Source organism: Nesoenas mayeri (assembly GCF_963082525.1).
Source record: "Nesoenas mayeri genome assembly, chromosome: 5".
NCBI classification, from domain to species: Eukaryota; Metazoa; Chordata; class Aves; order Columbiformes; family Columbidae; genus Nesoenas; species Nesoenas mayeri.
The window spans coordinates 26,092,464-26,105,030 of NC_137548.1; the positions used below are offsets into that span (position 1 = coordinate 26,092,464).

The 12,567-nt window shown below is 39.6% G+C and overlaps 1 protein-coding gene across 2 annotated transcripts in view; it reads right to left on the reverse strand.

The window, feature by feature from the left end:
* MIA2 (MIA SH3 domain ER export factor 2) overlaps positions 1–12,317 on the reverse strand; it is a gene marked incomplete at its 5' end in the record, with an annotated part of 37,484 nt that extends 25,167 nt beyond the window's left edge. Inside the window, 6 exons of one of the 2 annotated variants that reach the window (XM_080345788.1) lie at positions 3,508–3,605; positions 3,729–3,944; positions 7,877–8,954; positions 9,291–9,377; positions 10,647–10,780; positions 12,203–12,317. In XM_080345788.1, the coding sequence (XP_080201914.1) occupies positions 3,508–3,605; positions 3,729–3,944; positions 7,877–8,954; positions 9,291–9,377; positions 10,647–10,780; positions 12,203–12,317 (1,728 nt within the window). Of the gene's footprint in view, positions 1–790; positions 962–3,507; positions 3,606–3,728; positions 3,945–7,876; positions 8,955–9,290; positions 9,378–10,646; positions 10,781–12,202 lie in introns of those variants that run through there. The other variant, XM_080345789.1, reaches the window with a different exon arrangement.
* Positions 12,318–12,567: the final 250 nt, after the last annotated feature.

Consider the following 12,567-nt stretch of genomic DNA (forward strand, 5'->3'; position numbering starts at 1 on the left):
AAACTCTGAGAAAATGGTTAACAGAAGTGTTTGGTTTTTGAATTATATACTTATCAAGTGAAGGAAAAAAAAAAATCCAAGATACAATGATTACATAAAGCTCTGAAAACTTTTCCTTCTGAACCTACCAGTTATACTAAGTTCTCCTTCAAGTTGTCTATACATTTCACTGTTACAATAACCAATACTAATAAGTATTTTTCACGATTTAGTGGTAGAAAATTTGTTTGGTAGAAAAGCCTACTCAACCAAATTAATACTAAAACAACATACTGAATACAGAGAATTATTTGACACATTTTAAATACACTTACATTCTACTTGTAAAGGGATATCGTTATTTTCTTAAAGATAGAACCTGCTCAACGTAGCTCACACTTACTAAAAGTTACTGTGCAGTAAAGTCTTAATCTGAATTTCTTTAATAAAACGGCCAGACTACCCCCGTCTCAAGCCCAGAGGGGTGTGCGCGTATAAAATCAGGGAGCGTTCGTTCCACTGCTTTGGCTTTTAAAGACCTTTATTCTCGAAGAAGCGGCCGCTACAACAGGACCCGCGCGGCCTCGCCCCAGGCTGGCGCGGCACAGCTCCAGCTCCAGCTCCAGCCCCAGCTCCAGCTCCAGCCCGGCTCTGCGTCGCGCACGGTGCCCCGGTGCCGCAGCCGCCCGCTCCGCCGTGAGGCCGTTCCTCTCAGACCCCAGCCCCCGGCAGCGCCGTTTCCCCCCCGACGCCGAGGCGTCGCCGCACAAGATCAGAGCCGCCCCCGGGCGGAGGCGGGTCTCGCACTCACCCTGCGCGCCCCTTCCAAGGCCAGCCCGCAGTAGCGCTGCGCGCTGTCCCGCAGGCCCAGCCACAGGCTGGCGGCGGAGACGTCCAACGCATCCCCGCGGCCGCCGGCAGCCATCTTACCGCGCGCGGCGGCGGCTGCTTCAGCCCCCCCAGCGCGCGGCCCCTTCCGGCTCGCTACTTGACAACTGGCCTGTACCACTGCCGCGGGGGGGAGGGAAAAACCACTGCTGCCGCGGAAAGGGGGGAACTGCGCGAGCACACGCGGGAGCACCCGGGGAGCCTGAAAGGGGCGGCGGACTGTACCACTGCGACATGAAAGGGGGCGCAACACGGCCGCCGGGAGGGGCAGTGGGGGGAGTGGAGAGGGAGATACCACTGCCGGTGGAGGTGAGAGAGCGACCGCAGCAGCCGGGCCCCGGCCTCACCGCCCGGCCCCCACCGGGGGTGCCTCCGTACGCGGCTCCGAACTCTGAGCCGGCGGGGCCGAGGGGCAGGTGCGCTTCAGGGTGCCCTCTCCTTGCTCTCCCCGTGCAGCTGTCCGGCGCGGGGGCAACTGGCGGCTCAGTGCCGCAGGTCTCCGGGACCTCTCCTGACAGAGGCGCGGGAAGGCCCGACAGCCCCCTCAGGGTCCGTCCTCCGGTGCTGATGTGGCCCCGCTGGCCACGAACCTCCTGTTGTTCCTCAAAGTTACTCGCTGGGAAACTCACCTCTGCCCCCTCCATCTGCCCCCGTGCAGCCGCGGGTCTTTACAAAAATAAAAGTATCTGGGCGAGATCCCCCGGAAAGGGCCTGGCTCCCACCGGCCGGACACGCCAGCCCGCCGCGCCTGCTCCCAGCCGGGCAGCCGAGCTGACATTGGCCCGGCGGGGGAGGAAGGGCGACAGGTGGATGAGGCAGCGGCCGCGGCCTCCCGGCCTTGCGCAACGGGGTTGCTGTGTACGTGCCGGGCTCGTCACCAGCGCCAGGGCCGCCCCAGCCGCGGGGCCCTTCAACGGCCATAAATTAGATCTCTTCAAAAACTTCGTTTGCTAAAAAGTTGATCGTACTGGGGTCGCTGACAGAAAAGTGTAAGGGAAGATACGAGAAACAGTAGCCACATAGCAATAGGTTGTTCTTCGGCGCATTCACTAGGACTAACCATATTTTTGTATTATACAGGGTGTTTCAAAAAGATGGACCCAACTTGAAATCACTGTATCTCTGCAACCACAAACCGCCCATGAATGAAACTCTTATCATTTGAAACGACAGGGCACAGAATTTCAAATGCCTCTCCCAGCACACAAACAGCCCCCAGCCTGAGTCTTTCCCAGGATGGTGACCCTGCAACACAAGGCGTTTTGTGTTCTGCAATTCAGCAAAGCTGAATCCGTAACTGCGGTGCAGCATGCATTCCAACGGCGTTTTGGTGTTGCCTCGCCAATGCCAAAGAGTATTCGTCGTTGGTACTGACAATTTGAGTAAACTGGCTGTTTATTTAAGGGGAAGAGCACAGGGCGACCACACACTTCAGAGGAGAAGGTGAGTCCATCTTTTTGCAACACCCTGTATTTTTTCACATTTTTTTTACATATACTTAACTACACTTCTTTTTTAATTAGTGTGCGCTCACTCAGTTTTCACAGTGCAAGGCGTTTGACTTGCCTGTGATGCTAGTATCACCCTTAGGTGTAAGTGGCTTTTTAAGCTGTATTAAACAATACAAGAATGAGTTTGGCCATAGCAGTGACCTATCAATGAGCATTGAAATCCAATCAGGTTCATGAGAAAATAACGCAAAGCCCTTCAGTTTTTCTCTTCTACGCTGCAGTTTAGTCAGAATCTAGGTAAGTAGACAGGAAATCAGGAACAAATTTATGTGTTTCTTAAACTTCAGTTACCTAATCCAAACAAACTCAAATACCAAAATTAATGAAGTTTGACGTATACCACTTTACCTGATATTACTCCTCTGTTTAGAGGGAACAGTGCAACACAATCTACCTTTTCTCACATTCTCTTGCAGCACTGTTTCTTGTGCAGTTATGTCCAGTAAGGTTCACCTTCACTCTGTCCCTACACTCTTGTATTTAAGACATCTCTGTAGAAACTGTAATATCATTTTGTAATTTATATATTTGCTTAGAAAATATTTTTTTATGGAATTCTGAACTATGTGAATATTTGGGAATCAAGGCTTCAAACTTAGTTTTTAAAAATAATTGAAATATTCTGGTTATTTTACTCATCCTAGACCAAACTTTTAAAGTCCAAGCAAATTTCATCAGTACTTTCATGGAAACTAGAGGAAGCTATGAGTTTCATTTAAAACAAATAAACAAACAAAAAGCACACAAAAACAACAACAAAATGCTGATATTTTGGCCACTGAGGTATTTTCTGACTGTTCTGTAGAAAAAAATAAATGCACTAAGTTCATCAGATTCTGCAGTGTGAACAACAAAGGCAGATGACCAGCAGCTAACCTCACATTTTCTTGTTCCATCTCTATCTCATTTAGCATCAGATACCCTGCTCTGGCGGGGGGATTGGACTAGATGATCTTTTGAGGTCCCTTCCAATCCCTAACATTCTGTGATTCTGTGGGACTGCAAAGGGTTTATTTAAAAGGATCTTTTTTTAGTTCTTTTTTAGGAGCTTCATTGAAGAACATAACTAATAAGTGACTGTCTTAATTTTGCACTAATGCCAAACATATACAACATAAAGAACTCTTACCATTTTGATAATACTCGCCATTGCTGAAAACACGTATTTTACCAGTTCCCCAATCTCAGCAGCATTCAAGCACAGAAGCATCTCATATATCCATCCTCCTTCTGGTTTGTTCATAAGGAAACAAAAAGGTTTTACATTATAATTATCAATTTAATATAATTCCAACTATTTTTTTTTTTAAGATTGCAAATTTATTTTCCCTAAAATTAAGAAACACTTACCATTACTTGGAACGTAGTTCTGGATGGCATCTGAGAAAGGCTTTTTGACATCAAATGGAAAGTCAGCTACTGAACTGTCAATTTTTTCTTCAGAATTTACTGGAGGAAGCACTGTTGCCTTAGAATGTTGGTCACTGTTATGTTCACTGTCTACAGCTGCATTCATTTCATGTTCCTTCTCTAGTGTTTCTCCCAGTAGCTTTCTTCTACTGCCTACTCCTGCAAATAATTGTGAAGGGAAGTCACACTTATTTTCAGACAATTCAACTTAGACACAATTTTATATTAACCTTTACAAAGACTTTGATTTTTTTAAAAATTATTTTCCTCAGCTTAAAGCCAAACACTGGATTGCTATATCAGAGTAAAAATGGGCTACAGATTTAAGAAATACTCGTTCAAACAGTGGTCTCAAAACAGAGTTTGGAGGATAGAACTTTAGGCAAAACTGGTGTTGTAGTAAAGTAGTTAAAATCAATGGTCAGGAAAAAATATGCTTCTTTTTGATAGTTAGCCTATAGATTCATTGTTTGGGATTAATAGGTCTCTTTCTTACATTATCTCCAAATACAAGTGAGAAAAGCTTTATGAAGAGAACAATTAAAAATTCCATGTAGGGCTAAAGATTAACAGCTTCCCACAAGATAACAAACTTCATTGCAAAATACAAGAAACCACAGGCATGTTGATGCAGAAGTATGGGTGAAGGCACCCAGCCGCCTCAGTTTCAGTGACGGGGAGTAAATTTCATGAAGCAAATAAAATACCACTTTCAAAAAACCCCACACAATGTTTACCCATGTAGAAAAAAAATGCCATTTACAAATGGGTTAATTTTTAATTCTATGCTTCAAGCCAGTATTGGCCAAAGATACTCATCACAAATACTTCAGTAGTCAAAAGTCAGGAAGAGTAACTGGCTCTTAAACTGTTACCATTATATTAACTGAACCTGTATTATCAGATCCTCAAAATATCATAAATCAGACATTACTGTGAATGAGGCTCACTACCTCTTGATTGTAAATCACCAGAGGAGACAGCATTGTATCTGTTGTGTTTTTTTCCTCAAACAAAGCATATTTTTGTTCTTGCTAAATCACTGCCAGTGAAGCATTCATCCAGTACCTTTAAATGCAGTTTGGAATGTACACTGAATTGTTATCACAGACAAAAGCTCTGGCAGCTCTAAAAGAACATTCCTTTTTTCCATACATTTTTCCTGCCCAGTGTCCAAATTGTGCCCCTTTTGCGCAAAAACAATCAGTTGTTTCGTCTGCATAACTTTGTCTTTACGTGAGTAAGCTGTGATTTTATGATGAATCTTTCAAATTACTGGTGCAGCTGCATAAATTTTCTTCCCTCAGACAGATGATCTAAGGGTTGCTTACCATCTTATTTTAACTTCATATAAAATTGTTGGAATGTAATCAGTGGGCTGGGTAAATCTGAGTGTTTATCATACAGTGTTTGCCTGGTTTTGCTTATTTTTTGGGACACGAATGCTGTCTGCCCTACTATGATATGGTCACTTTCATTGTTTTTGCTGGATTCGGCAGCAGTACTTTTTCCAAAATGCTAAGCTGTCCTTCCTCAAGTTTATCTTGAATAATTTCTAAATTGATTTCATCACTTTATGCACCTTCTACAGATGTAGTAGTATCATTTTCTTGTTCAGATTCTTTTTCTCTTAACTCCATCCCATTCTTTTGTGCAGTATTTAATTCCACTAGTCCTCGTGTAATTGCTATTTTTTGTGGGTTTTTTAACATAACAAGTATCCTCAGACATTTTTCTATAGGCTTAATTGTTAGTCTTACTAAAAATATTTGCAAGGAACCTTGATCGTCTGGTAAAATAATACCTGGAACCCTTTCTCTTATAATGCTATTTTTATTATTTATATTTCTGGACTTTGACTCCCTCTGATTTTCAGTTTTTTTTTTTCTTTTGCTCTATCTTGTTTCAGAAGCAGCAATTACTTTTTCCATTTTATCCATCCTTTCACTTACAACAGTATCTTCTTTTTTGACACACACTTTATTAGCCAGGTTTCTGAGTAATCCCAGATTCTGGGGATTTAATTAATTTGTGGCTTTCTAGTTTGAGGGGTTTTGGAGAAACTAACTGTAATTCTATTTTTTTTCTTTAAAATTGTCTTCTATTTTAGAGGTCTTCTGGGGTAAAAGTTCACATTCAGTCAGAATAATATCGCATGACTGTTGTGTTGCTTTTATTGTAAATACTTGTCCTTCATAAATCTTTTTTGGACTTGGATTCTGTTGAAGACTTTAGCATTACTGTGCCTTTTGAAGTAACGTATGATGATGCCTTCCAAAACTCAGATTAATGTTCTATGTTTTGTATCTTGCATTGTCATAATGGCTTGAATTGATAGACCTAAATCTGATGACACAGAATAATATTTTCTCTTACTTTATTACATGTGATTTTTATATTTCTTTCTAGTTTCTGGATTAGAACTGTCCTCTGACCCATTCCCTGGTACCAGAAGTTCATGTTTGGAAAATGAATCTTTTGTGTTATTTCTGCTTCACTTTTCTAATGACATTGCACATTCATAGGGATTTGTTCAGTTTGCAGCTTCTCTCCTGACAAGCTATCAGCAAGAGCATCAAGTGTTGTCCTATCTTCTTCTAATCTGGCAGATTTTTTTTCCCCCTCCACTGCCCTGTTTTTGCATTGCCAGCTGAAGAGAAAGATTGCTCTCTTTAGAGATCCACATTACTGTTATCTGATTCATTATGTTTAACTTTCTGATTAGAGCTGCCTTCAGTTTCTTTTCCCCGGAGCAGTTTAGCAAGGCTTACACTGAGGCCTTTTTTCATCATGGAAGCTTAGTTCTCCTGTTCTCAGCAAGCAGTTTTTATTTTCCATTCTGAAACTCCATTTATCTTCCAGGTAGCCAATTTCTTCTGAAGTTTTTGTACCTGTAAAACTGAAGCCACTAGATGAGGGGTGAGGAAAGAAAGGTTGGTCTGGAGTCAATTCTAAGAACTCCTCAGATTTCTGATCCTGTTCATCATTAAAAATATCCTGACTGAAACTGAAATCCTTGATGTTGTTTTCATAAAAACCCTGTGGGTTGTTTTTATTCTCTGGTTTGTGAATTTTCTCTTTCACATCACCATCCATTTTGAACTGGATCGTTGATGCTGAATTCTGTTGTGATCACAGCATTCAACTGGTTTGTCTTTCTCAGATGTTTTCAGACTAAGACTTGGCTCACTGTCACATGGGGTCTTCTTGATACCCAGAGGATTATCTGCAATTCCTGGTGGTTCCCCATAACTTGGTAATTCATTCTCTGAATTTACAGATTCTTGAATACAAGGGTTCAGGTTATTTTGTTCTTTATACACTTTTTCAACTCTTTCAATTTTGTATTTTCCCTGCAGACGAGTTCCAATTTCCACTGTATTTACGAAATTTAATTTTGAAGGTAAATGTAGAGAATCTTTGGAGGCAAGGTCTTCATAACAACCTTTTATACTGGTGTTTTCGTGACTTCCACTATTCTAAGAAACATGATCTTCAGCACTGGAATAACTAAACAAGGGTACATATTGTCTTTTAGATACTTCAGGTTGTACTAGTGTTTCAACAGATAAAGTTTGTGAAGCATCACTATTTCTAACTAATTTGACAAAATGTTTTGTATTGCTATTACTACATTCATTATTTTGCACAGCTAGTGAGGAAAACAGATTGCTTTCTTGGATTGCACCCTCATCTTTTTCCAGGCAGCTCCTCACTAACTCTCTGTTTTGCTTGTACTTTCATTGCTCTGTTATTATTCCCTTGTAATATTTCATCATCACTTTCAGTTTGAGGAATTTCTTCTTTAAAAAACACATGTTATTGCAAACTCTGCACTTGTTCTTCTTCGGGTGTTGAACTCCAATACACCAGTATGTCTGCAAAACTACTAAAAGTGAAAAAACGGTTCTGTTCTTCAGCTATGTCGGGCTTTTCTTCTGTGTTTTTTGTGTCTGAGGGATCACAATTCTGAGGTGGGCTAGGAGAAGAAGAAATCTGATCTGATGCAATTGATTCATGTCCCTATTGATTATCATACGTGTCCACATTATAATTAATAAATCTATTATAGATATTTGTATACCAACCTGACTGGACATGTTTACTTTCTGACTCCTGATTTCTTTGTTTAGCTTCAGCGTTTTTCAGCAGTTGGCTTTCTAAGACCAAGTCTTGTACTGAACTGTAATGTTCAAGTGGCATCTCTTTGTCACCTGTTAGTATATCAAAATATGATTCTGTGCTATTTGAGCTCCTCCCAGGACTTGGCATGTTACTGTATGAATCTGTTACTTCATGTGCGTAATTCTCTTCATCTTCTTCACCTGTCACTGCTTTAACTGTTTCATGGTCTAACGGCTGTACTTCTTCATTCTTATTTGTTTGATCCTTTGTCTCTCTGCTTCGCTGGTCTTCCAGAGCAAGATCAAAATTAAAAACATGACTTAAACCCAAATTAAACCAATTTGACTTGGATTCTTGGCCTTCACTCTTTCCTTCTTCATATGCCAATAACGCTGTGACTGCTGTTTCCTCTTCATTACTGGAATGTCCAGGCACACTGGAATCATCATGGTTTTGTGGATCACTTTTCTCTGATGCCAAACCAACATCTACATTCTGTTCGCCAAAATACAGAAAGTCCATCAGTCCACCTTGAAACCAAGCAGATGCTGGGGGTTCTTGTTCCTCCTTATCATTTGGCTCCTCTAAGTCATTTTCAGCAGCTACCATTATTTTTCTGCCTCTGTATATATATTCTTCTAAAGATTCAGTAATTGCTCTTAAGGGCTCTTCATCATTTTTGCTTCCTGTGGTGAACCATCCTGCAATCCAACTAGATTGAGTTGGGATGGGTTCTAGTGGGAGACTGGTTAGTGTTTGTGGCTCTTCATTATTATCTTCTCTGTTCTCATTTTTTCTAACCAACTTTTTGCTTGCAGACTCCTCTTGAGTGGGACATTCCTTGCAATCATTTTCAGAAACTGATTCAACTCTTTCTTCCTTTTGCATGGAGTCCCTTGGATGTTTTAAGAGTTCATTTTCATGCAGCTTCGATTCTGTATCAGGTGATGAATATTCACTTTCTTTGTTGTGCTCAGGTAGTACATTATGTTCATTTTCCAAAGTGTACTTATCTCCATGAAGACAAAGGAAATCAGTTTCCTAGAAGGACAGTATTAACTGTTAATATGTTTTCATGTGTAATTTTCTACAGTACTATGTAGCACAGCAATATATCTTTATTCTCTTTCTTTCTGTGTAGTTGCACATGTTTATAACTTTACACAAAGGATTGTAAGTTATTATACTATTCCTATTCTATATTGTTTATTAAATAAAAATATTTTAGAGGACAATAAACATGCAAATGGACTAATAATGAAAAATATGTATTGAATTATCTGAAATAAAATATGTGTCAACACCTGGATTTCTAACTGGATATTAGATTTTCAATTACTGTGAACTACATTGGAAAATCTGCTGATTTTTTTCTACCTTAGTGAGCACTTCAACTTCTTCTGCAGTTAAAACTTGCTCAACCTTGACAGCATCTTTTGGGAAATATCCAAAATCCTTTCCTTTCTGTAAAAAAAATATAAAAAGAATGAGAGCATTTAAACTTCAGTATGTTAGGTGCATGCATACATGCTAGAAAATTATGAATAAATAAATAATAAGTTTATAGGACTGTTCCCCAACCCCTTCATTTTGGTCACACACACACAAAAAGGTTTCTTTTTCCTTCACAAGTTTTCAATTTGTCACTTCACAAAGCAAGGGGAAGTATATTACTCCATATTACTATTTTCTGTGTTATTTTTATGAGCATGTGTTTGTGCAGAACCATATCAGTAGCCTTAACACTGCTTCAGCTGAGGCAGATGGTCTCAGCCAGCTCCTACTAAAATCAGCTGCAAATTTCCTATTTACTCAAGTGGGAGAAAAGTCATAGCTTAATAACTAATGACACATAATATGTTACAAGAGAAGTAGGATATAAAATTCAGGTATGAGGCCAGTTGAAGAGAAAATGGCAGTGAAGGTGGCAACAGTACAGAAAATAAGTTGATAACAATGCCTCTCCCCCAAAAGTAAGGACCAGTCTGACCAGGAAACCAACCACTAGCTTTATATTGAACAGTTGCACAGAGTTTTGAATGGAAGAATACATCTTGGAAAGCAAGGAGGAGTGAGATACTTTCAAAGATACTCTTGGATTAAAAAAAAAAGGAAGACAGAATTTCACAGTTAAACAATAAATGTGACAGATCATTTACCAGAAAAAAAAAAAAATCACGTTTTCAAGCACACAGTTTTACCAGCAGTTGGATTTGGATCAATGCATCTGTTCCTTCTTAGCTGTAACATAACTGTATGGTTGTTCTAATGACATTGTGAATTGTTCCAAATCATTAAATATGTGTGATAACTTCTCTGAGAAATTTCCTTGAACTGTGAAGCCAGGTCCCAGTACTAGATCACTGATTAAGCAACCATAGCACCTTCTTACCCACGGACTTGTAGGGAGGTGCTTGACCTGACAGACCTGGATGTTTTTAAGGGAACCAGAGCAAGTCGTTGTAGTCAAATGATTAGATGAAGGAGACAAAAAACTTGGATTCTGATCTTGACTTTGTTTCTCCATGAGTGATCTTTGCCAAGATGGGATTTTCCCTTTCTATATAACGATAGAAACAATGACGCACCTCCCAAATACTGTATTGATCCATGACTCATTAATATTACGAAAGAGAGGGAAGATCCCTAGAAGCAAGCAGACTGAAGTTGTTACACTCTTACTATACTCACTAAATTATTTATGGGGAAAGTGTTTCAGATTGAAGTACTTACACTTCCTGTCCACAAATTTTCATTTTTCCTTGAAAGTTTGGAGTATACCATTATCTCTTCCCCTGGTTTGAAGTTAAGATACCGGCAATCAGGCCCTAAGTAGTCTGTAGTGGTTCGAACTCTGCTCATTGCTGCTGGAATAGTATGTAGAAAGAAAGAAGTATAGCAGCCATTTTGTCTGAAATCAGAAGTCTTATGTATATAAATACATTAAAATGTTTGTTAATACATCAATATGTGCTTTGTAATGATACTAATCCATTTATATCAAGTGGAAAGCAACTAATGCAAAAAGCAGCCCAGACCTATCCTGTTTTCATTCTTATTTACTGCAGACATCAAGGGCATTTTCCAGTCCTTATTCAGACAAGCTTTCAATGCTGAAATGCATGTGGAGAATTAGCAAATTCAACTACTAAAGCCAGATCTAAACAGCTAAAGAATATTTCCCAGGCAGATTTAAATTGTATATTTTATAAATTCTAAGTTAAATCTAGTAATTATTTTGGAGATTTTGTCCTCTATTTTGAATACATTGATATTAAAAAGAAAACAGGTAATATTAAGCAATATAAACCTTAAGCACATTGTCAAAACCAAAGTTTCCAATTCAATTTGAATGACTTTAAGTTCTCTTTGTCTCCACCCGTCTCCCCACAGAAACCACTACTGCTGTGCTCTGGTCAGTTTGTAGCCCAGTCCACCTGCTGTCCCACAGACATCTCTCAGCATCCAGAACCAGCTCAAGTCAGTGTGGCTCCACAGGAACATAAAGATCCATCAGCAGGGGAAACCTAAGCTCTCTTCCACTTCAGGACAAGCTGTCCACATCGAAAGTGCAACAATTAAAGCTGCCAAACCGATGGAGACAGCTTGAAGCTATGCATGATTATGACAGGTTTCACAATGGCAATCAATGAATAATAAGTGGGGCATTATTTATTGCTGCCCACTTGCGATTCAGTGGTTCTGCCTCCCACAGAGCTCTTTACTCCCCAGGAATTCCATAAGCAGATAATGCTCTTACTTCACTTTAAGAAGAAAAAAATAAGTAAATAGGATATATTAACAGTGTCTTTTGTAAGAAGGGTTACAAAACCTCTATTCTAACCAGTTTGCTTACAGTAGAAAAAATAGAGTTTTACAGAATGGGCTGTGAATGTACTGCAGACACAAAATATATAGTCTTCCTTCTCAGTGTATAGCCTACCTTTTTTTTTTTACATTTCTTTTGTACCTTTAACAATGAGTTAAAAATACTTTAAAGCTGCTTTGTACTGCCTATTTTGAGGAAATATGAGAACTAGCTATTGAAGAGTATTTTTGCTGACCTTTGATCTTTATATACTTATACAACACAATCCAGCAAGTATTTCTTTCTCATTTGTTTAAAAAGTTTAAGTCTGTTGCTCATAAACTTAGTATATTTACAACTAACATTTTCTATGGCTGCTCATTTTCAGTCTATTTCATTGCTAATGTTGACATTATGGTTTGTAATAGCTGCATATCCACCATCGCCTCCTTTTAAAAAAACAAACAAGTTTTTTACTTACTCTCACATTCCCGATCACCACACTTCTTCCATTCTGAAAGTACCTTCGTACTCCGCAGACTTGTTAAAAATGAAACTACCAACAGGAAAATTCTCCCATCCAAGATCCTCGACATTTTAGATTAAATCTAGAATGCATGGAAACTGTGGAAACCGCATCAATGTGCAGTTAGCAAGAATATTCTACGTTATTTTTCTTAGTCTAACAAAACATTGCAAATAAACTGCTCCTTTTCTTTCTCTCATCTGGTTAAACAGAAGTACACTATGCTGACCTGCTAACAATCTGCAAAGTCCGGTGTCCTGTACAGTTAATAATTAACTACATTCTGATAGCAAGACTGATGTTTTGAATACAAAGAAACT